This window comes from Protopterus annectens, chromosome 2.part1, assembly GCF_019279795.1.
Source record: "Protopterus annectens isolate FY-2018-M chromosome 2.part1, PAN1.0, whole genome shotgun sequence".
Lineage (NCBI taxonomy): Eukaryota > Metazoa > Chordata > Ceratodontiformes > Protopteridae > Protopterus > Protopterus annectens.
This window is the reverse complement of record NC_056729.1, coordinates 1,717,017,735-1,717,043,201: the sequence shown is the minus strand read 5'-3', so window position 1 is coordinate 1,717,043,201 and position 25,467 is coordinate 1,717,017,735. Positions and strand designations below refer to the sequence as shown.

General features: G+C 42.9%; 1 protein-coding gene across 7 annotated transcripts in view; it reads left to right on the top strand.

Annotated features, from left to right (window-relative positions):
• Positions 1–25,467, top strand: part of EIF4G3 (eukaryotic translation initiation factor 4 gamma 3) — a 3,593,176-nt gene that overhangs the window by 1,159,787 nt on the left and 2,407,922 nt on the right. For all 7 annotated transcript variants that reach the window (XM_044063163.1, XM_044063168.1, XM_044063165.1 and 4 more), the window contains one exon: positions 22,409–23,116. In XM_044063163.1, coding sequence (XP_043919098.1) covers positions 22,409–23,116 — 708 coding nt within the window. The remainder of the gene's footprint in view (positions 1–22,408; positions 23,117–25,467) is intronic.

Here is a 25,467-nt window from a genome sequence, read left to right as displayed (position 1 = left end):
CCTAGACCCTTGGATCTGTCAGGAATTTTGGGGTACAATACATCAGGTATAGAGTGGCAGCCAGCACTGGGTATGTCTTGTTTGTTAAATCAGGACAGAGCGACTTATGAAAATGTTAGAGATGGAGAAAGCGAAGACGCTCAGCAGTATGCAGTGACATAGCTGTTAATGTTTGTTATATATTGAATAGATAGGTGGCTGGTCCAGTGAATCTATTCACACACAATATTGGTAAAAAAAAGTGCAATCCAAATGGAAAACAGTCTCCAGAAATGCTCCGTAACAGAAACTGAGACAATAAGTTTGGTGTAATCAGAATACAGAATTTCCAGAAAAAACTTAGCATTGGATAAGGACTGAATTTCCATTGAAGCAAACATGTCAGATTAACAACATTAAATTGAGAGTAAAGGCAAAGTAGCTTTATTTGCTGATATTTTTGATAAATCAAGAAAAGCAATACAAAACACAAGGAAGCCAGCAGACTGTAGCCTTCAGTATTTAATCCAAACTAGCTCAAAAGCATAATATAAATTATATTGTGTCTCTTTTATTTTATGCTTTTGAGCTAGTTTGGATTAAATACTGAATGCTACAGTTTGTTGGCTTCCTTGTGTTTTGTATTTCTGAGGTCTTTTTGGAGCCGTGCAGTTGCCATATTTGCAGGGGCTGCTTAACTCATAAATCAAGAAAAGGACAATTTAGTGTTGTGGAACAATTTGAGAGAGTTTCAAGTTGCTCTGTGATATAAAATAAGTGAAGGTAATTCCTCTGACTCTTCTCTGGAAGTTGCTGGTTATTGTTGGACTAAAGAAGTACTACTGAAGACTGCCCCCGAGTAACTTTTGGGAATGTAGGTAGCCTAACACCAACTACTGTCTTTGCAAACTACCTACTTAACGTTTGTATTTTCCTATAACTTCCCTTGTAAGTGAGCCAGCAGCCTACCGTAGACCATAAGACCTTACTCCCCTCCTCTGGTCAACTGAGTCCTACATATTTCCCTCCGTACAGGTTGTGTCCTCCACCCCCTTTTCAGCCTGCCTATCTCTATTTCACCACTAGGTGGCAGCACCTACCATCCATAGGGCAATATATCTTTTATTTTTATTTGGCTCCCCTCCTAAGTAGCTGTCTAGGTATCTCTCGAGCCATTGTTCTCCAACTATATCCTGGTTCTTCCACCCCTGAACAGAATACCATACATAACTTGCCCCTCTGTTTCTTTTCTGATAGTTATCTTACCTTTTTATTCACATACTTTACCTGTTTATATTGCTTTCACAGCTGCAGTGGCTGATACTTTTTCTGCTGCTGGTTCTTCCTTCTGTACTTAGCCTCCTGTTATTCCCCAGCCCACCATTCTATCTCCCCGCCTGTCTACCCCTCTGACCTCACCTGTATTTATTCCCCCCCCCCTCACCTGCCCTCCCCCTAGTCTACATATAGAGGATTTGGCTTGTGGCGCCATTTTTAAATTGGGGATAAGACGCCCCTGTGCTGGTCCTGTGGTAGTGCTGCTCGTTCTTCGCCTCCTGGTAAGTTAGCTCACTGTGGTTAATTGTATCTTGGTTGACTGGCTTATTCATGGTTTTATGTGTTCAAACTTGTGTATCCAGACCTTAGCCGCTAAAGTGATTGTTGTACTTTTCTGCGGATGCCTGTCGTCCACACCTGGCGACTTCTGAGCCCTTGACATAACCATTCACACAAGTGCCTGCATAAACGCAAACGCAAGCATGTTTCAAGTAGACTTGGCCCCACAGTGTGTTTGATATCTGTCGACCACTCTATGGCGAGACTCTCTGCATTTCTTCCCATTTCTAAATTGCCTAGTTATGACTTGTGTGCTCAAACCTGTGTATCCAAACCATAGCCGCTAAAGTGATCGTTATACTGCTCCGCACTGCCTGTTGCCCTCATTTCGGCGACTTCTGAGCCCCTGACATAACCATTCTCACAAGTGCCTGCATAAAAGCAAATGCAAGCAAGTTCCATGTAGATTTAACCCCACAGTGCTTATGATACCAGTCAGCCATACTACGGCGACTTTCTGGGCCACGTGCACTACCTTTTACTCCTTTCAGGTAACAGAAAAGCCTTCATAGATGCATGCGATACCTTCGCCCTCACAACGGGAATTTACTGGTCTATGTACATATTCTCTCTCTCCCTTATATGAAAATAGAAGCAAGCACAAGCGTGTACGCCACCAAAACGGCTATACAACGCCACAAAACTAAGCGGACCCTATTAGAAGGAGTGAGCGATTTTCTCTCACCCCTTCCAACCATACTATCCTTCACTTAGACCTTGCAACACAGTGTCGCTGCAGTACAACTGATGAAAAGGCATATTCTGATGTCTGGAGTGTTTCTGCTTCACTAAGGCACTGTGAATCTGGCCTGCTTTGTATATCTTCCATATATAACATTGGTTATGCTATGCGCTATTGTCTAGTGAAATATATTGCCTGTTATTTTATCATTTTACTGAGTATCAAAGCCAGTCTCAATGCTTAGATAGCCCTGCCTCATCATATTTGTACTAGCTTGCACTGTTTTTTGCTGTGTCTTATCTATAGTGCTGCATACTGCTTTTAATCTGTGTTTTGTAAGTGCTTAATCTACCCATACCTTATTACTGTTGTAGAGCTGCTTTTGTAGATGCAACTATATTTGTAACCCTGTTCTGTTTCATACGTAACCTGCATATATATTGTAGAGCTATTTTATATTTCGTAGAAGCAACTGTATTTTTTACCTTGTACTTACTATACTTTAAACTGCAAATATCTACCTTCTGTACCTCTGCTGCCTCTACTACTACTCTCCTTCACTGCTAACCCCCTATACCTTCCTTCAGTCCCTATTTCTTCGAACCCCCTATCTCCCTTCAAATTCGCCCTTTTCATTCTACTTCATCTCTGTGGTATATTTTACAGCTCTCTAACTCCCTACTGTATTACCTCTCTCCCTTACCCTTTCTGCATTGTATTACCTACTACTCCTCTATCCTATCTCTTCCCCACTCCTTGCATACTCTCCATTGTACTCCCTCTTCTATTCACTTGTAACCATAACCTCCTATTAAACCTAATCCTAGATTATCTTTTCCTCTCATTTTACAGTTCCACACCAGAATACTCTCTCCAGAAGCTCCCCCCATTCATCACAAGCCTAAGGAATACCTCCCGCCAATACCCCTGACTCTTCTCTGGAAGTTGCTGGTTATTGTTGGACTAAAGAAGTACTACAGAAGACTGCCCCTGAGTAACTTTTGGGAATGTAGGTAGCCTAACACCAACTACTGTCTTTGCAAACTACCTACTTAACGTTTGTATTTTCCTATAACTTCCCTTGTAAGTGAGCCAGCAGCCTACCGTAGACCACAAGACCTTACTCCCCTCCTCTGGTCAACTGAGTCCTACATATTTCCCTCCGTACAGGTTGTGTCCTCCACCCCCTTTTCAGCCTGCCTATCTCTATTTCACCACTAGGTGGCAGCACCTACCATCCATAGGGCAATATATCTTTTATTTTTATTTGGCTCCCCTCCTAAGTAGCTGCCTAGGTATCTCTCGAGCCATTGTTCTCCAACTATATCCTGGTTGTTCCACCCCTGAACAGAATACCATAGATAACTTGCCCCTCTGTTTCTTTTGTGATAGTTAGTTATCTTACCTTTATATTCACATACTTTACCTGCTTATATTGCTTTCACAGCTGCAGTGGCTGATACTTTTTCTGCTGCTGGTTCTTCCTTCTGTTCTTCCCCGCTCCGTTCGCCCTACGGGCTTACTCCGCTCCCCCACCCACCCCCACCACATCCATACTTATACCCACATAACCACACCTACTTCCTCTCCCACAACTCCACCCCTTCCTCCTTTATTTCCCTCCCCTGCACAACTTTCCTCCACCACAAATCCCATCAACCCCTTTCTCTATACACCACACACATCCCTAATCTCTCTTACTACTAACCATAAATATCCCATAAAAACCCAAACATGCATCCAAAGTATACATTCTTCTCCATTCAAATACTTCTCTTACTTTACCTAACCTTCCTCTACTACCTTACCCAGCCTAACGAGCTATCTCACTCCCCACTCTATCACACAACCTCCTCTCTCCACTTACTTCACCCCTACTCAGTCATACCAATATCTCCTACACTTTACCCTATCAAACCCAGTCTCTGCTTTCACTTCAAACTTATTTCACTAAAAACTACTACCCACACCCTACCAAACATATCTCCTACAACCTCTACTATTTATGACAAAAAACACAAAAACCCATACTATACAATAGAAATTCTAACATTTCTACTTTTAGCTGGGGATGTACATCCTAACCCAGGCCCAAACACCTCTCCCCCTTCTTCAAAATCCATTCGATTAGCATCCCTGAACGCACAAAGCTTAGCGAACAAAGCTCCAAACCTTCAATCCTGGTTACACTGTAATAAACCCAGATATCTTAGGCATATCTGAAACCTGGTTAAAACCACATATAAAAGATGTGGAGATAATTCCTGCCAACTACTCCATTATCAGAGCAGACAGAACCCAGCGAAAAGGAGGTGGTGTAGCTCTACTATACTCATCCTCCCTATCCATTACTCCTTACAATAAAGTTATTCCTCAATTCAACAATGCAGAATTAATAATAGGCCTACTTTGATTAAATAAACACAAAAATATATGTATAGCCTCACTCTACATTCCCCCAGGCGACAATATCCCCACACTGGAAGATATCCTGTCCTGGTTCTCTCCCAATATTTCTAACGAAATCATCATCATGGGAGGCACTAACATCAATTGGTCCACCATTCAATCCCATACCCCCTCCATTAACATCAACCTGTATAACTTCACTCAACTCATCAACTCCACTACTAGGCCCTCTAATGACTTCTCTTCTGGCAGTACTATAGATTGGATATTAGTCTCTCACCCTCACAATTACCCTGAAAGTGGAATTCTTCCTGACTCCCTAAGCGACCACCTTTCCATCTTTGCCACATGCCTATCTTCTTCCCTACAAGTTTCTCATAACTACATCACTTTCAGAGACCAAAAAAACTTCAACCCAGAAGCCTTCTCTAACTCCCTAAAATATCTTAACTGGTACCCACTAAAAACTCTTCCCCTGGAAAGTGCTATCACTCACTTTAATTCCACTTTCTTAAACCTGTTAGATACACATGCTCCCTTAAAAACCAGAAGAATAAAAAACAAAACTACCCCTTGGCTAACTAAAAATACACTAACAACCATGCGACTAAGAGATAAAGCCTGGGCACGCTATCTGAAGCACAAATCTCCCACTACTCTTAATGACTGCAAAACTCTTCGTAACTCAGTAAAAAAGGTTATCACAGCAGACCGACACAACTATTACTCTTCTCTTCAAAGTAAATACAAAAATGACCCACAAAACTTCTGGAGAGGTATAACCTCTCTCTTAAAAGCCGGTAGAACTGAAAACCCAAACCCCAACCCAAGCGTACAGGACAATGACCTTGCCACCGAGTTTAACTCTTTTTTTTCACTGACTGCATTTCCAAACTAACCTCTTCCTTCTCCTCCAACCATCCACCTCCAACTCCCCCCCTACTCCTCCTCCTTCTCCACTCTGCCATCCTGCTACCTCCCAACCACTTAGATTCTCCCTGGAACCAATCCCTACTTCACCTATCAAAAAACTCCTGAAAAAGCTAAAACCTTGCACCAATGCCCCCGATAACATCCCCTCACATTTCCTCAGTATAGCTGCAGATGCTATCGCCCTGCCAATTAGTATCCTAATCAACCGCTCCATCCAAGAAAGTCGTGTTTCTCAAATCTGGAAAAAGGCTTATATAATTCCCTGCCATGAAGGAGGAAATAATACTAGCGTTACCAACTTCCGCCCCATTGCTATCCTCTGTCCTATTTCAAAAATTCTAGAGAAATGTATTCACCTTCAACTCCTTTCCTACTTACTAGACAACAACCTACTAACTTCTACTCAACACAGCTTCCGTCCCAATCACAGCACTATGACAGCCCTCCTATCATTCCTCGAAAATGTGAACAAGGCTAGAGACTCTGGCCTCACTGTATCTACCATTCTACTTGATCTCTCCAAAACTTTTGACACTATCTCCCATAACATACTTCTAACTAAACTCTCCAAGCTAAACCTTTCACCTTCTGCTCTAAATTGGTTCACCAGCTATCTCTCAGACAGGCATCAAGCTGTTAAGTGGAAAAAATCAATCTCCTCTTTCCTTAATAGCCCCACAGGTGTTCCACAAGGTTCCATATTAGGACCCCTTCTCTTTAATATCTTTGTAAATGACTACTATCACTCTATCCCCTATGCTAACATCATCCAATATGCAGATGATTCTACAATCATCTTTGCTTTGTCTTCCATTTCAACTCTCCAAAAGCTGACTCAAGATGCCTTCACCACAGAACAGTGGATGAAAGACAACCATCTTGCACTTAATGCAGCTAAGTCAAAACTAATGATATTCACCCCCTCTAAAACCAACACACTGGATCAACAACCATTCTCCATCACCAGTCAAAATAATAACCCACTTGAACTGGTAACTGAAGCCAAGCTTCTAGGAGTCCAAATTGATAATAACCTTACTTTCAAGTCCCATCTACTACAAAACATTAAAAAACCCACCAAAAACTAGGCCTGCTGTATCGTCACAAAATTCCTCTCACCTACTACCAAACTCACTCTCTCTACCACATTTCTCTTGCCCTCCCTCCTTTATGGTGCCCCTCTTTTAACTAATCTACAATCATCTCTCAAAACAAAACTTTCGACCCCGTTATAATAAAATAGCCAAATTTGCCACTAGCAATAAATCTTCAACCCATCACTGTGTACCACTCCACAAACTAAATTGGTTTGAACTTCCCAACTACCTCTCCTACACTCAACTAACATATGCACACAAACTCATTTTTCTGTCCCTCCCTGTCCACTACCTTTAAAATTCACCATACTCAAAGACTTCTTAGATCTACTAATCAAAACCTAATAGAAGTCTATAGACCCCATCGCCCCCCAGGACATAACCTCCTCTCCTTTTCACTAGCACGCCTATGGAATTCCCTCCCACCCTCCATTCGTACCATCACTAGCCTTCCTACCTTTAAAAAATCACTCCACTCCTACCTGTCATCCACATGGGAATGCTCCTGCTCCTACCCCACAATCTTTCTATACTCTCTACTGTACTCCCCCTTTTACTCTCTCTACCTCAGACAGTAATCTATTCCTTAATAGTTCCTATCCTCCTGAAAGCCTTGTGCACCTATCTACTCACTTCCTTATCCTTGTGCCTATGTTATCTACTCCCTTCCGTATCCTTGTGCCTATGTTATCTACTCCCTTCCTTATCCTTGTGCCTATGTTATCTACTCCCTTCCTTATCCTTGTGCCTATGTTATCTACTCACTTCCTTATCCTTGTGCCTATGTTATCTACTCACTTCCTTATCCTTGTGCCTATGTTATCTACTCACTTCCGTATCCTTGTGCCTATGTTATCTACTCCCTTCCTTATCCTTGTGCCTACGTTATCTACTCCCTTCCTTATGCCTATGTTATCTACTCCCTTCCTTATCCTTGTGCCTGTTATCTACTCCCTTCCTTATCCTTGTGCCTGTTATCTACTCCCTTCCTTATCCTTGTGCCTGTTATCTACTCACTTCCTTGTGCCTGTTATCTACTCACTTCCTTATCCTTGTGCCTATGTTATCTACTCACCTCCTTATCCTTGTGCCTATGTTATCTACTCCCTTCCTTATCCTTGTGCCTATGTTATCTACTACCTTCCTTATCCTTGTGCCTATGTTATCTACTCCCTTCCTTGTGCCTATGTTATCTACTCCCTTCCTTATCCTTGTGCCTGTTACCTACTCCCTTCCTTATCCTTGTGCCTATGTTATCTACTCCCTTCCTTATCCTTGTGCCTGTGTTATCTACTCACTTCCTTATCCTTGTGCCTATGTTATCTACTCCCTTCCTTATCCCTATGTTATCTACTCACTTCCTTACCCTTGTGCCTATGTTATCTACTCCCTTCCTTACCCTTGTGCCTATGTTATCTACTCACTTCCTTATCCTTGTGCCTATGTTATCTACTCACTTCCTTATCCTTGTGCCTATGTTATCTACTCACTTCCTTACCCTTGTGCCTATGTTATCTACTCACTTCCTTATCCTTGTGCCTATGTTATCTACTCCCTTCCTTATCCCTATGTTATCAACTCTCTTCCTTATCCTTGTGCCTATGTTATCTACTCACCTTCTTATCCTTGTGCCTATGTTATCTACTCACCTCCTTATCCTTGTGCCTATGTTATCTACTCACTTCCTTATGCCTATGTTGTCTACTCCCTTCCTTAACCTTGTGCCTGTTATCTACTCACTTCCTTATCCTTATGCCTATGTTATCTACTCACTTCCTTATCCTTGTGCCTATGTTATCTACTCACTTCCTTGTGCCTATGTTATCTACTCCCTTCCTTATCCTTGTGCCTATGTTATCTACTCACTTCCTTATCCTTGCGCCTATGTTATCTACTCACTTCCTTATCCTTGTGCCTATGTTATCTACTCACTTCCTTATCCTTGTGCCTATGTTATCTACTCACTTCCTTATCCTTGTGCCTATGTTATCTACTCACTTCCTTATCCTTGTGCCTATGTTACCTACTCACTTCCTTATCCTTGTGCCTGTTATCTACTCACTTCCTTACCCTTGTGCCTATGTTATCTACTCACTTCCTTATCCTTGTGCCTATGTTATCTACTCCCTTCCTTATCCTTGTGCCTATGTTATCTACTCACTTCCTTATCCTTGTGCCTATGTTATCTACTCACCTCCTTATCCTTGTGCCTGTTATCTACTCACTTCCTTATCCTTGTGCCTATGTTATCTACTCACTTCCTTATCCTTGTGCCTATGTTATCTACTCACTTCCTTATCCTTGTGCCTATGTTATCTACTCACTTCCTTATGCCTATGTTATCTACTCCCTTCCTTATCCTTGTGCCTATGTTATCTACTCCCTTCCTTATCCTTGTGCCTATGTTATCTACTCACTTCCTTATCCTTGTGCCTATGTTATCTACTCCCTTCCTTATCCTTGTGCCTGTTATCTACTCCCTTCCTTATCCTTGTGCCTATGTTATCTACTCCCTTCCTTATCCTTGTGCCTATGTTATCTACACACTTCCTTATCCTTGTGCGTATGTTATCTACTCCCTTCCTTATCCTTGTGCCTATGTTATCTACTCACTTCCTTATCCTTGTGCCTATGTTATCTACTCACTTCCTTATCCTTGTGCGTTATCTACTCCCTTCCTTATCCTTGTGCCTATGTTATCTACTCACTTCCTTATCCTTGTGCCTATGTTATCTACTCACTTCCTTATCCTTGTGCGTATGTTATCTACTCCCTTCCTTATCCTTGTGCCTATGTTATCTACTCCCTTCCTTATCCTTGTGCCTATGTTATCTACTCACTTCCTTATCCTTGTGCCTATGTTATCTACTCACTTCCTTATCCTTGTGCCTATGTTATCTACTCCCTTCCTTATCCTTGTGCCTATGTTATCTACTCCCTTCCTTATCCTTGTGCCTATGTTATCTACTCCCTTCCTTATCCTTGTGCCCATGTTATCTACTCACTTCCTTATCCTTGTGCCTATGTTATCTACTCACTTCCTTATCCTTGTGCCTATGTTATCTACTCACTTCCTTATCCTTGTGCCTATGTTATCTACTCACTTCCTTATCCTTGTGCCTATGTTATCTACTCACTTCCTTATCCTTGTGCCTATGTTATCTACTCACTTCCTTATCCTTGTGCCTGTTATCTACTCACTTCCTTATCCTTGTGCCTATGTTATCTACTCACTTCCTTATCCTTGTGCCTATGTTATCTACTCCCTTCCTTATCCTTGTGCCTATGCTATCTACTCCCTTCCTTATCCTTGTGCCTATGTTATCTACTCCCTTCCTTATCCTTGTGCCTATGTTATCTACTCCCTTCCTTATCCTTGTGCCTATGTTATCTACTCACCTCCTTATCCTTGTGCCGATGATATAATTTGGTTTCAACTTTAATATGTTTTATTATTTGATTGTATTAATGCTTAACTTTACTCATTGTAATCACTGTTCCTCGTGATGTCATGTACAATAATTTGGATGTAAATCTCTATAATATGTAATCTGCATATAACTCTCTATAATATGTAATCTGTAATGGAGCTTTTCTCCCCAGGACTCCATTGAAAACGGGTTCTCTTGGCCCAATGGACTATCCTGGTTAACCAACAGCAAATAAATAAGTAAATTCCCCAGTAATGAGGCTAACTTTGTTTGGAGTAGCAGCTTGGGTGACTGACGAGAAAGCAGTAGAGGATGACCGATTCCTATCTTGGGGGGGGTATTGTTTTTTTAACTAGCTGATGTTCTTCGTGTTTCACTGTTGCAGTCATTACATTTGGGTAATCCGGCTGGCAGGTTGCCCTCAGTCTGCCTGAATTCCAATGTCCTGGGTCCTGCATCGGCTGCTGGCCCCCCTTCCCTGAAGTCAGGTCGTCAGGGGGTATAAAAGATGCAGCCAACACCATTTTCTTTAGTCTTTCTTGCCGCATGGTGCCCGAAGCAGACGCAAGTTCGCAAGTGCCGAGTCTGCCGACTCCTGAAATTTTCGTGTACAAGTTTCAGATCCGAAGTCTTCAGTAAAGCTAAGTACCCCATTGGGGAAACTTTTTTTCTTGCTCCAGACCGATGTCAGGAAAAGTAAATAATTGTATTTCTTGTGGAAAGCAAATACCTCATAGGGACTTTCATTCTTATTGTATTCCTTGCCTAGGCCCTGATCACAACGTTGCTGGTTGTCAGTTTTGTGCTAGATTTAACCAACGCACTATTAAGTGTCAGTATGATTTTGCTTTAAACTATTTTGGACGCCGGTTTAATTATCCAGAAATGTCGTCGGATAGCCATCCGACTACCGGAGTTCACAAAAAACGCAAAGAAAAGGAGAGAGAGAGAACCGAGGCCCAAAACCAACGAAGCTTCTCCTAAGCCAGTCGCCAGTTCGCAGTGAGGTGCTTTCGCAGCCCCTGACGACCGCTACTTTAGAGTCACAGGCCACTACCGACTTCCACGTGGAGTTGGCCATGCCGCTGGAAACTCTCAAGGTATTGGAGCCTCGGATGCTATTCCTTCAGATGGGTCCGGAGCCGCTGAGCAGGCACCGGCTTCTGAGGGCGTATTCAGACCTAAACATCTTTACATTAAACCAACCTCAGCTTCAAAGGCAAGGACTAAAGCACCTTCTAAAACAAAGAAACTCAAGAGCCATGTGGACAGGCCTCTATGCCCAAAAAACAGATGATCAGAATGGCCGAAGACTTAATCACCTTTATCATTGGTTCCCATCCCCCTCCTGATAAGAGGCCTAGGCAAGAGACTGACTATGAATCTTCAGCTCAGGTTTCTATTTCTTCTGATTCCTCTTCTGATCAGGAATATTCTCTTCCCCCCATGAGGATTCTGATGCTGAAGAATCTATACCTTCAGCTGCACCTCCAGAGGACTATTCTTTTGGGGAAACCTTGCATGCCATGAGGGAGCATTTCCACTGGGAGAGCCAAGATTTTTCAGAATCTGAAAAGAGGCTCTGGGATTTCCTTTTACTACCTCAATGCAGGCCACTAGCCATTCCACCTGTTAGATATTGTAGATGTGTTTTTTGGAGTCTAGTCTTACCCCTGACTCCTTACCTCCAGCTCCTGTTAAGCCTGACAGATATTACAGGGTTCCTGACTCTCATAAATTCCTTTTTAAAAACCCTGCTGCAGACCCAGAAACTATTTCACAGGGTCCCAAAGGAGTTAAGGCTTCCGCTGCAAAATACCCTACCCCCTCTGACGGAGATTCTAGGACACTGGATAGATGGGGAAAAAAGGTTTACACATCTGCTACCTTGGCTTTAAGGGCCTTAAACTGTCAGTTTCATATGCTCAAATATCAGCAACATGTCATGGCATTCCTTAAACAGAAAATGGTATTAAACTCAATGTGCAGAAAACAAGGAAATGTAGGATTTATTGCATGCAGCTGAACAAGTTGGAAAGTATACTTTGCAATGTGGTTTTGATTCTTTGGAGGCCTCCTGCAGTGCCACATTTACGGGTCCTGCAATTAGAAGGCATGCTTGGTTAAAGGAACAAAACATCTGCCTGATCATGTAAAAGTTAAGTTATTAGATGCACCTTTACAGCATGATACTTTGGTGTTAAGGCAGAGGAGGTGTTAAAGAAAATGGAGGACAAAGCTAAATCTATGCAAACTGTCAAAGATTTTTTGGAAGTACAGCCAACTAGGTTTAGTAGACACTGGCCTGCAAAGACTTGGTCCTTTCCTGTGTCAGACAGACCTCAAAGGGGCAAATCCAGACGGCCTAGAGGCAGATCCCAGGCGCAGAGTTCTTACAGGTCAAAGCAGTGGGGTGCTTCTACCTCCAAAGTTGGAGAAGACATATCACAACCAGACAGGAAACAGTCCCAATGACTTCCCCCTGCCTGCACCAAGCACTTCTCTTCTGGCAGCACCCTTAGGGGGAAAATTAGCACTTTTTTCTCAAAATTGGCACATTATAACCCAGGACAGGTGGGTTCTAATTATCATGTCACAAGGGTACAAGTTCCATTTCCATACCCTGCCAAAGGCAAATGGCTGGCCAGATCTGCCAAAAAAATCAATGGGCAGAGGCACAAAAACAAGTCTCATCCCTCATGGATATGGGGGCCATTCAACAAGTACCAGAGCAAGAGCAGGGACAAGGATTTTACTCAAGACAAGGATTTTACTCAAGACTGTTCCTGGTACTCAGAAAGGACAAGGCCTGGAGACCAATACTGGACCTATCTATTCTGAACACCTTCCTGGATATACCAAAATTCAAGATGATGACTTTGCAGCAGCTTCTGCCGATGCTGGGCAAGAACGCTTGGCTGGTGACTCTAGACTTGAGGCATACCTGCATGTCCCAATCAGACGATTATGCAGAAGATACCTCAGATTCAATGCTGGCTCAATGCATTACCAATTCTCTGCACTGCCCTTTGGCTTATCTACTGCACCCAGGGTCTTTACAAAGTGCTTGGCACCAGTAATTGCATTCTGCAGACAAAGAGGAATACAAATATATCCTTACTTGGACGACTGTCTAATTCAAGCAGAGAACAAGGACATTCTTCTACAGCATCTGGCGTTTGTGAAAATAATTCTAACATGCCTAGGGTACACAGTCAACTAAAATAAATCAAAACTAGTACCCTCTCAAGAGATAATATTCCTGGGTGCAAGCTTAAATACAACTGCCCGGATTGCTTATCTCACGCCAGACAAACAAAGGCAACTGACTACCTATTTCAAAATGTTGGCAACAAAGGCCTAGTTATTTGCAAGAAAAATTCTGCAGGCTTTGGGCTTCATGGCATCCTGCATCCTACTAATTCTATATGGAAGACTGCATATGAGGAAACGTCAATGGTACCTAAAAAGTGTTTGGGCTCAACATTGCCACAGCCTGGAAACAATGATTACTCTCATTCCCTGCCTACAACAGGAGTTTTGATGGTGGGCAAAGGCTTGTCACTAAAACAAAGGACAGCCATTCACATTACCCCCAGCCATGCAGACACTAACAACGGATGCATCAGATTATGCCTGGGGGGCACACACGGCAGGAAGATGCATTCAGTGCACATGGTCCTCAACCCAAATGCATCTCCATATCAATCAAAAAGAGATGCTAGCTATTCAGAATGCCCTGACAGCCTAAAAGGACCTACTTCATCTGGGACAACTACTGATGAAGACAGACAACAGCACAGTCATGTGGTATATAAACAAGCAGGGGGAGCACACATTCTTACCCCCTTTGCAGACTAGCCATGACTTTGTGGGACACAGCATTAACTTACCAAGTACATCTGCAGGCACAATTCCTGCCAGGAAGGAAAAATACTCTGGCAGACGAACTAAGCAGAAACTTCATGGATCCCCACGAGTGGCAACTGGAGCCACAAGTCTTCAGCATTTTAACAAGGAAATGGGGATGCCCGGACATAGATCTATTTGCCTCCCCTCACAACTACCAACTAATAAGATTCTGCACAAGGACTTATCACAGACCAGCATGGAAAGTGGACGGCCTTTCAGCTGGAAAAACCTATCGGTAAATGCCTTTCCCCCACTGCCTCTCCTCCCCAAGGTACTCCTAAAGGTCAGACAGGAGAAGTCAGAAATGATACTGATTGCCCCAGACTGGCCCCGCCAGTACTGGTTTCCAATCCTAAAGAACTTGTTTCAATGCCCAGCTTGGACCTTACCTCAAATACCTCATCTACTGTCCCAGCAAAACAATCAGATCCTGCACAGCCAACTCAGGACTTTAAACCTGGCAGCATGGCGGATAATGTAGTCATACAAAACACACCTCTCAGTAAAGCTGTGATGGATGTCACTTTGGAGGCCAGAAGGCCTAGTACTAGAAAATCTTATGCTGGAAAATGGAAGAGATTCTGTGCTTGGAACCAGGCACAAGGAACTGATACAGCTGTGCCAAATATTCCTCAGATTTTGCAATACTTAACTGAGATGCTGGACAAAGGCCTATCTTTTTCATCTATTAAAATTCATGCTTCTGCCATTTTGGTTCATTACAATACAGAGCCACCAATCTTTTCTTATCCCTTATCAAAACAGTACCTTAGAGGAGCCAAAACTTCACGGCCTCCAAGGAGATCACCAATGCCTGCATGGGACCTCAACTATGTCTTGGAAAAACTTACCCTGCCTCCTTTTGAGCCAGCTGCTACTGCTGATATAAAGTTTTTATCTTAGAAAACAGCTCTGCTCCTAGCAATAACTTCTGCAAGACGAGTTTCAGAGCTACAGGCACTCATGGCTGTATCATTTTTTATCCAGACAGGGTTTCTCTGAGGGCAAACACAACATTTATGCCTAAGGTGGTGTCCAGTGTGGCTCTTAACCAAACTATTCATCTGCCAACCTTTTATCCAAATACACAAATCAAGGGGGAGAGAATTCTGCATTCTTTGGACGTACACGGACAGCTTAGATTCTACTTGGACAGAACCAAAGTTTTCAGAAGAGCAATTATTAGTGGCATATGCTGCAGGATCACAAGGAAAGGCCATCTCAAAGCAGACTATTTCAAATTGGATAGGCCACTGCATTCGTTTCTGCTACTTACACCATTGCAAGCCAGTGCTTAAGGGCATTAGGCCACATTCAACCAGAGCTGCAGCCACTTCAGCAGCCTTTCTCAGAGGAGTACTAACCAAGAACATTTTAGAGGCTGCTACTTGGAGTTCATTGCACACCTTTACAAAGCACTATCATCTGCCACTCTACTCTAAATCCAGGGCAGGCTTTGCCACTGCTGTTCTGCAGGGCCTCATAGCCGGTCCTAATGCTGTTTTACTCCAGCCTCCCATCCATAGCTTTGGGACTCTACCCAAATGTAATGACTGCAACAGTGAAACACGAAGAACATAGTACAGTTGTGTACACTTACCATAAATGTAGATGTTCGAGTGTATTCACTGTTGCAGTCCAGGTTACCCACCCGCCATCCCCCTTTCTTCTGATGGAACCTATCTTTCCTTCTCTGAATAATACAACTTGTCTTGTGTATTTGCTTGTAGATGAAGGTAAAGTTTATATTGGTGCATGTATTGAGATATATATATATATATATATATATATATATATATATATATATCTATATATCTATATAAAAATTTTGGCTACCCTTTTAGGGGGCACCTGACATCTGGGGCAAGAAAAACTAAAGAAAATGGTGTCGGCCGCATCTTTTATACCCCTGACGACCTGACGTCAGGGAAGGGACGACGCAGGACCCAGGACTTTGGAATTCAGGCCGACTGAGGGCAACCTGCCAGCAGGATTACCCAAATGTAATGACTGCAACAGTGAATGCACTCTAACATCTACATTTATGGTAAGTGTACAACACTGTACTTTTCTGTCGTTCTTGTGGCATCCAACAGAGGCCACACAACACCTAAAACAGAGGCCGTCTCTGGATACTCAAGCTGAGTGATGGCAGTTCCTGTCCATGCATGCATGAAAGTAGTAAAAGCATAAGTAGCCCTCACACTGACATTTGGAAAGGTTTAGGTTAAACAAAATACACAACTAACCACCTCTGATGTTTGTGCAGATGTCAACAGTTTTCTGCACCAGATCCTCCTTCCCACAGTTAGGGAGCCAGATGCTGGGTGTGCTGTTGGGGTGATCTGAAAGTTACTGGCTAGGAGGCAAAAAGATAAAAGTAAAAAAAATAAATAAAGGTAAGACAAAGGCTTTATACTTTTAAGATTGATCTTAGATATCTGGATTAAAGTGTATTTTATTACAGCAGCTAAGGGTTTACAGGAATAGGCTAAAGACAAGATACTATAAAAACTGAGAATCTGAAACTTCTTGATTATGGGTATGGGATAGTAAGCAGTGAAAATATTCAGTCCCTTTAACCTTGTATGCAGGTCTGGTGCGTTTTTATCAACCAGAGGTTGAGTTGTGTTTAATGAAAACTTTAGGAAATGTATTTGGGATGGAATAAGTGCAAGAGTTAAGTGGTTTAAGTTAATTTTATCCATAGAATAAAATGGTTTAGTTATTTGATTTATAGGAGCACTTTAGATCTATGCAGTTAAGGTTGATGTGCATAACTCCAGCAGGTTACAAGTTAAAGTTGAAAGGGATTATGAAATGGGGAGTGGGCTAGTTAGAGAGAGAGACTGGGATTTTGGGTGCAATTCTTAAGGAGAATGACACCTATTTTACAGAATATTCTAATTATAAATCAGAAAGTATTGTAAAAAGTAAGCATGTGCAGGAATGGAGGAAGGTTTTCACCATTAGAAATGACCGCAAGTAGCGGTATAGAAAATATGGAAGAGGCAGTCTGGAATTTATTGGGGAAATTAGCAAACAAACTTAAGGTATTGGGGGTAAATAAGTCCGGAGGGAACAGTAACTGTATTTTTGAAATTAAGCCGAAATTTGGACTGCAGGTTAGTGACTGTTTTCCCAAGCCTTTCTGTGTTGGAGGGAAGCCTTCTAGCTTTTCAGTGGGAGTGGTAAGCACTAGGTAGCCTGTCTATCACAAGAGGATTGGTTCTTGGCCCATAAAGTGTAGTTTGTTGGCCGTTTGGGCAGTTATTTCCATCTCTTTCAACTTTCTGGTTTAAAAGCTCACATTTGTGCTTCTTTCCTGCCTTTCCTGTAACTAGCCTAGTCCAGATACAGATTTGTTGTATTCAGGACTATTTGTAAGTTTCTGAGTGGTGCCAAAGTCTGTTCTTCAATTTTTCCCTTAGATCTGCTAGTTCTCTCCTCTCCTGCACTTTTACTAGCTATTATTCTAGCACTTTACCAGACTTCTTGTAGCAATTATTGTAGCATGCAAAAGTGCTACTAGCACTAAATGTTCTACAAGGAAACTGCTTCAGTACTTAATGCCCACCCCTCCAGGTATGTCTAAAGGTCAGTTCCCTGTGCTTTCTCCTATTAACTTGGTGAACTTGGGCATCCTAAAACAGTGTAACAACTGCCCCATATACACTGACAACCCTCTCCTCTTACCTCCCAACACTCAGACTTGCGAGAGATGCACTTATAGATCCAAATTGGAAGCCACGCACTCTCCAGCCAAGACCGGAATTACTGGTCAAGAGGAGAAGGTCAACACTTGCACCACACCACATGGAGCACACAGCCCTCCAGAACACACACCAGCACTGCCTTCACATAAAAACACAAACCACACAACCACCTTCACTGAGGCTGTCAATAAAAATCTACCCAAACAGCAGAGACCTCAAAGGCAGACATGCACTCGACCACCACAACACAGCACTAATCACGAGAGACATAACTCTCCTAAACAGTGTTCCACTCAACCAAAGCTCCTAAGGCAAAACAGCATGCCTAACGCACTAGTCATAGGTGACTTGATAGTGAGGCACGCAGATGTCCCACTCACTAGGTTGAATAAGGAGAAAGTAACAGCTGCTTGTCAGGTGCCAGGATCTGCCACATAATGCATGCACTCAGATCCCTCAACAACAGGTACAAGTATGACTGTCATTGTACATGCGAGTGTGAATGACCTGAGACGTACCTCCCTGGACTACATGAAAAGAGACAAGGAGGAGCTCTCGGATTATGTAGCCCAGGCGGGTATGACCCTAGCCTTGAGCAGCATCCTACCATCACTCACCCAGAATGATACCACAGTACAAGCAGAAAATGATCGATTCCAACAATTGGCTAATTTTCTGGTGTCATTCTAAGGGGATCCAGTATGTCTGCCCGAGATGACATGATCGACAGACCTCGATGCTTTGCCAGAGATGGACTGCATCCATCACCCCTGGGTTTCCAGATACCGGCCAAGGTTTTTGTCACCCCCTATAGTACCTTTTTTAGGCGGTGTTCCAAAAACCTAATTACTACCATAACAGCTACAAACAAATGCAATCTGAGGGTCATGTTGCTCAACGCTAGAAGCCAAATCTCAAAATGCATTTGCTTGAAGCACTCCTGAAAATGGAGAACATCAGCATTTGTGCTATAACAGAGAACTGGTTCAAGGCAGTAGAAAGCACCCCTGCACTACCAGGCTTAATTCATTCCACACCTTTTGTCCCCAGAACTTGGACTGAAGCTCCAAAGGCCGTGGTGTTTCCATTTCATAAAGGATGCGCACACCTCCACACTGGTAGCCCAACAATAACGCATGAGAGATACTTCAGGTGCAACTAACATTGGAATCACCAGAGCTGTGGATGAAGGCAAGGTGGTTCATACAGTCTACCTTGATGTGGCCAAGGCCTTTGATACCATTCCCCACTCAGGAATCATAGAAAAACTCACTAAGCTAGGCATCGACCACTATATCACTAGGTGGTTTGCAAACTGGCTCACAGAACCTACAGTGTGAAAGTAGCTGACTCCAAGTCAGACTGCAGACCAGTCACGAGTGGAGTCCCACAGGGTTCAATCCCGGGTCCTCTCCTGTTTGGTATCTACTTCTCTGAAGTCCAGGCTAATACGAAGGGACTTTGGTGACAAAGTTCGCAGACGATTGCAAGTTGGGTGCTGCTATTAACTTCCCAAGTGATGTTGACATCCTACATGAAGGCCTCACTGAAACCAACGACTAGTGTCAGAACCATGGCCTTAAGCGCCATGCCAAAAAATGTAGTCATCCCCTTTGGGAAAAACCCAGTTCCCATGAATTTGCCACATCGATGATAGCCCACTGAACACAGAAGTAGTTAAAAGAAAACTGGGAGCACAGGTTGACAGCAACCTCTCTTTTGACCACCACGTAGCCACTGTGGTCAGAAAGTCCTATGTGACACATCTCATTACAAAGGGTTTTGCATCCAGGAAGAAATAGGTCATGTCTCCCTCTTCTCTCATTAGGCCAATCATTGAGTACAATGCCCCATTTGGCTTGTACCTCACTAGACACCTGCAGCAACTGGAGAGGCTGCAAAAGTACCTCACAAAGAGGATCCTAGGCTTTAAACACTTGTCCTATATGGACAGACTCAAAAAAAACCTCCCAACTGTTCTCGGTCTCATGTCGCCTACTTAGAGGCGATCTTTGCTTGACTTACAAAGCCATGTCTGACCCAGCCCTGTTAGAAATGCCACATCTAAAGAAATCCCAATCCCTCCACACCACACACTCCAGAGATGTCAACCTCATTACCACAATCAACAGAACATGCTGGAGGGACAGGTTCATAACCCATAGACTGCTCATGGAATGGAATAGACTTCCCATACATGTCAAACGGAGCACTTCACTGGCTCTCTTCAAAAGAAATCTTTGAGTAGATGGGAAATAGAAAATTCACCCCGGGGTTACTCTAGTGGCTCTACTCAACAGAGGCACTGGGAATTAAGGTCGGGTGGCACGATGCCAGGGTAATCTTATGGGCTAGCCATGTAAAGGCCCCAGGGCCATTAGTCTAATATACACCTATGAACCTATAAGAGATTGATAAAAGTATAGGCAAAGAAAAAGGGATGTGGGACTTAGTGAAAGATCACTTTTGCTAGAGTTTTTAGTTGAGCCTAGAACAGAAGCTGCTGTTTACAAAAAAAAAGTAATTAAGGCATATATTATAATACCTGCTGTACTTCATGCTGGAGTGAATCAACATTGTTGAAAAGATCATGAAATTAACACTTATTTAAATTGTTTTTTTTTTTTTTTTTTTACAAACTGGGTGAAGAGACTGAATATAAAGATAATAGAGAAGAAGTATTGGTGACTGTTAACTTCCCAATGGGGGGACCAAGAAGCTCACCAGTTTTAGGTGGGGGGGCCAGGTATGACTGGAGGGAATATCCCTTGCAGAAGTCAGTGAATGTCTTCCACTGTCATCTCATTGCACGCTCCTCTCCTGTGCTTCACAAGGCACGTGTGCAGTAGGAACAGTGGAAAGAAGAAATCTTCGGACCCACCCTGGTGGCTGCTGTAAGTGATGGTTTCTCCTTGCCAAACCTTGCCATGGTGATGTGGCACAAATGGGCCAGTTGGCTGTGGAGGAGGATGCTGATTGACAAGATAGCAAGGATAAAGGCAGCAAAGTAAAAGGAAGTAAATTTCCTGACTTATGTCTTAGTGGGCAGGTGAGGTGGAGGGGGAGAGTGAAGGTACCACTCTGCTCAGTCCTTATCAGACCCATCGAGTATAATGCCCCTTTGGCATGTACCTAACCAGGCAGTTACACAGTTGGAATGTACTTGAAAGGTTCTTCATCAGAAGGATCCAATGTATGAATACCCTGTTCCACACAGATTGCCTTAAGGTCCTGTCTCTTTACGCAGTTGTCTACAGGTTACTTGAGAGATGATCTATGCCTAGTATTTAAGGCATCCTCAGATCCAGCTCTGGATCTCTTGCACATCCACAGAACAAATGGCACTAGAACCAAGGACTTGAACTTTGCCTGGCAAACAAGTAGAATATGCAGGAGAGACTGATGTGACTCAATGGATCCCCATGCTGTAGAATGAGCTTCCCATGTATGTGAAGCAGAGTTCATTCCTGACCCTGTTCAAGTGAAACATTGGTCATTGAATGGGAAATCACAAATTCACCCCCAGACCTACAGAAGTCCACAAAGAAATGAATATCCAACTAGCGTACTGTGCCCTCATAATTCTTGGGTACCTTCTTACTAACATACCCCGCCATATAGGTGTCTAAGGAACTCTGGGACAAAACCGGGTTGGGTTGCACAGCTAGACTTGTAAAGATCCTTGTGCTCGTTAGCCTAGTTTAAACCTATGGACCTTAATGGGTAGTAGCAGTCCTGAAACTGGGTTAGGTTGCACAGCTAAACTTGTAAAGATCCTTGTGCTCGTTAGCCTAGCTTAAACCTATGGACCTTAATGGGGTAGTAGCAGTCCTGAGGAGTTGCTTCCAACTTGGGAAGCATTTAGTGGATTCATAGGTGACACTGCAGTGCAGCAAGGGGTGGAGGGGGTGCTATACTTGGGTTGCCACCCTTTGTTTGTGAGGTTGAACCAAGGTCCTGTATATTCTGATTCTTTGCTGGCACTGGTACTTGTAAAAGATCCCCAGCATTTATTGAGAAGAGTAGGGGGAATATTCTTTATGACTTGGCCAATTTTCCCCAGCTGATGCCGCCTCTTTTTTTTTTTTTTTTTCCCCCTCTGAAGGTTGGCCCGGTCTGCAGACCATTCAGTTAAACAAGTCCGTTTGAAAGGAAGACAGTTCCTTAGTTATTTGGGCAGAGAATTTGGCTGTCAGCATAAATTTATTAAAATACATTTTGATAGTTGTAGTGTCAGAGACACCAGTTTAGAGAACGTGAACCTGCATGCTGTGATCATAATAGGCAGTGGTAAGCAGACATGGTTAGTTTGTGAGTGGGGGAGGTAGACAGTTTTGTACCAGTTTAGGGAGGGCTGTTTCAGTAATTGGAAGGGCAGGAGAGGAGCTCCGTAAGTGACATGAGTAAGTGCATCAGTGCGTGTGCTTAAATGACAGATTTAATTCAGAGCTTTTGAAGTTACAAGAGGTGCATAAGAGGCAGTGGGAAGAAAATATCTAATATGGAAGTGATTTTGTGTGCCGAGTCAAAGTAGTAAGTCATTTTGAACTGAGCAAGAATTTTTAATATTTATTTGCTGTTTACGTATCCCTTGTTTGATTTACTAAACCATTTTTCTTTCTTCCACTTTAGAAGAGAAGCCAAAACAAGATACAGTATTAAAGTCGCCTTCTCCTGGATTGAGGCCTGATGCCAGTAGTGATAAACGAGACCATGCAGGACAAACTCCAGACCTGACTTTTACGGGTAGAACACAAGAACTGTTAGCTAGTGCTGCTGCATCCTTTGGGTCATCTGTACCATTTGAGTTAACGGATAGACTACAGTCACCTCTCATGAAAGAGATTGCTAAACCTTCCCTAGGAGTGCTGTCCAATGAAGTACTTGCTCCAGAGCATATCCATTTTGACCGGGTCAGCATAGCTGTGTCTAAAGAACCTAGTGATGTTTCATGTAGAGATGTTCCAGTCACTTGTAGCACTAGTTTAGTGAAAGAATTAAATGGAATTAGTGGTAATGTAACTGAAATAATTATAACATCAAAGGAATTACCTCAAATGACTATAAACCTGGAAACTTCAGAAACCCCAAAAGCTGAAATGAAAGTGGAAAGTTTGCCTGTTTTTGTTGAACTTCCTGCTGCTGTTACACCTGCTACCTTTATCACTGCACTTCCAGCAAGCCAGTTAGCCTTAATAAATGATAGTAGCTTGAGAACTTCCATTAGAGATGAAATTAAAGATGCAATTAAGCAAGGTGGGACAGAAACAGATGGCATTCAAGAAACCGAAGAAAACCCAGAGTCTGAAGACCATAATGTAGAAGGAGGCTCTGTGCAAAGTAAGAATTTTTTTATCCATTCTGATACCTGTCTTTATGTATAGCTTTCTGCTTTTTTCATACTGAAATATTAATTTTACACTGCCATAAAGTTATTTTTAAAACAGATGTAGATTTAGTGGTAGCTGCTGCTGCTTAAAATCCAGAGACATGGGTGAGCTGTGACATCTGTCTGAACCATATGAACTGTGTAGGTGAATACTACTATCTGCAGTTCAGCTGTCAGGCTTGGCAGTTGGTCAGCTGCTTGGTACCTTGAGCTTAGAATGTGTTCATAGGTTGTTACTAGGCTATCAGCACTATGGCCTATACATGCCTAGCCATAACAATTCCCTGGATATTTCTCCCCACAGTATTTACTTCCCTGGACCCCTGTCTAGCAGGGCGAGTGATTTGATCCCAGAGACGTGATCTAGCAAGTCCAGTTGCTGAAAGATTTCTGTGGCTGGGCAAAAGATGATGGTCTCTAGTATGGTAACCGCAAATGTAAAGTGATGTGTGTTGCCAATGAATGTTTGAGATTCACTACTTCTGAATGGAACAGCTCCAGGTGAGGTATAAAGGCTTTTTTAGGTTCATAGGTAAATACTAGGCTAGCTGTTCATGTGGGCCATTTTAAGCATAGCCAATTACCCCCAAAGCTGAGACTCAAACCCTGTACCTTGTGTCTGCGAGGTAAGCAGTCCTGAACATTACGATTGTAAGCAGATGCATATTAACCTCACCAGTAAATTTTCCTTTAATAAACATGTCTGTGTACTCAAGAGGTAGGGATTTGAGAAGCACGGGTGTCATGTTCAAATCATTTTCATTAAAAGACACAAACAACTACATAAGACTGTTATTGGAATACAGCACTTCATTTGATGTCAGTCTTCATCTATTCTTGGTTTAGATCGTCGTAACCAGTCCGGCCATTATTTGGCTCGCAGAAGACAAAAAACTCTCGAGCTGAGAGTCTATCCACAATGCCCTCTCTCTACAGTCTCAGCTCTCGTTTGCCTCTCTTATAGAAAGATGTGCCAGCTGACTCCTCTATTGGTACTAAGTGAAGTCTTAAAATTTTTTATTATTTATTTATCTGTCTCATTTAATATCCCATTAATATTTCTTAGCCTTTATTTACCCACCTTTTCTTATGTGAGTCACTTAATCCATATACCTGTTGGTATTTCTCCTCTGCCATTGTTGGTAGTTTCCCCCCTTTCCTTTTCTAACTACCATTTGACTACATGACTACAGTCGTTGGTAGAATTTTTCCCTTTTTATTCTTGTGTGTGTGTGTGTGTGTGTGTGTGTGTGTGTGTGTGGTGTACTTTTTTGACTGGGTTTCTGCCTTCCTTCCATTATGGCTGGAAAGTCGGTCTACCACTGGATTTAAGCAGTGCCAAGAGTATGGCAGAAAAATGCCCGACTCTGATGGGCACGATTCTTGTTTGTTTGGGTGCTCCTCGTTTGGATTTAGAATACTCTATCTGCCAGGTCTTCAGTACTAGGGCCCTGGTAGAGCATCATAATAAACTCATACTTAAAGGGCTTCTTGAAGTCCCCTTTGAAGAAGATTTGTCCAAGGCCGATCAGTCTTTTAAGGCCTCTGGTTCAAAACCTAGTCATTTGGTATCAACGTCTCCATCAGCACTGACATGTAAAAAAACATAAGTACCCATCTGTTGGTTCCTCTTCAGAACTGAAACCGAAGGTTCCGAGACTCAGTGAACGGAACGATTTCTCGGCACCAACCACTGCTTCGTTGCCATTGACATCAGCTACAGCACTAGTAATGACACTGGTATTGGCACCAGCTTCCTTAGTTTCCATGTTGGTGCCAACATCTCCTCCTGCTCCGCAGGTTATACCTTCTACTTTGGTGCTGAAGACTGAAACGTTGTACACACCCAGGGTGAGATATTCCCTGTCTATTGATCCGTTTCTGGGTCAACTTCCTATCCCATTTATAGAAAGGCCAGAATCTTCCTCCGGACTGCCCATTTGCTTCACTAGGAGTTTTTGTGAAGTTGTCATAGGTAGTTGGATCAGCTTCTGACAGCTTAGGGGGTTTTCCTCCATCTTCTCATCCCCCCCCCCCCACCTGGAGCAGGGGAGTACTCCCGCAGCACTCCAACATATATTCATAGGTTAGTACTAGGCTGACTGCCCTTGTGAGCCATTTTAAGCCTAGCCAATTATCCCTTGTGAGACTCAAACCCTGCACTTTGTATTTATAAGGCAAACAGCTTAACCATTAGGCCACCCTCCCGACCCTATTCTTCCCCTAACCTCTCTTCTTCTTTCGGATACTCCCATTAGGGGTCGCCACAGCGGCTCATCTGTTTCCATTTCTTCCTGTCCTG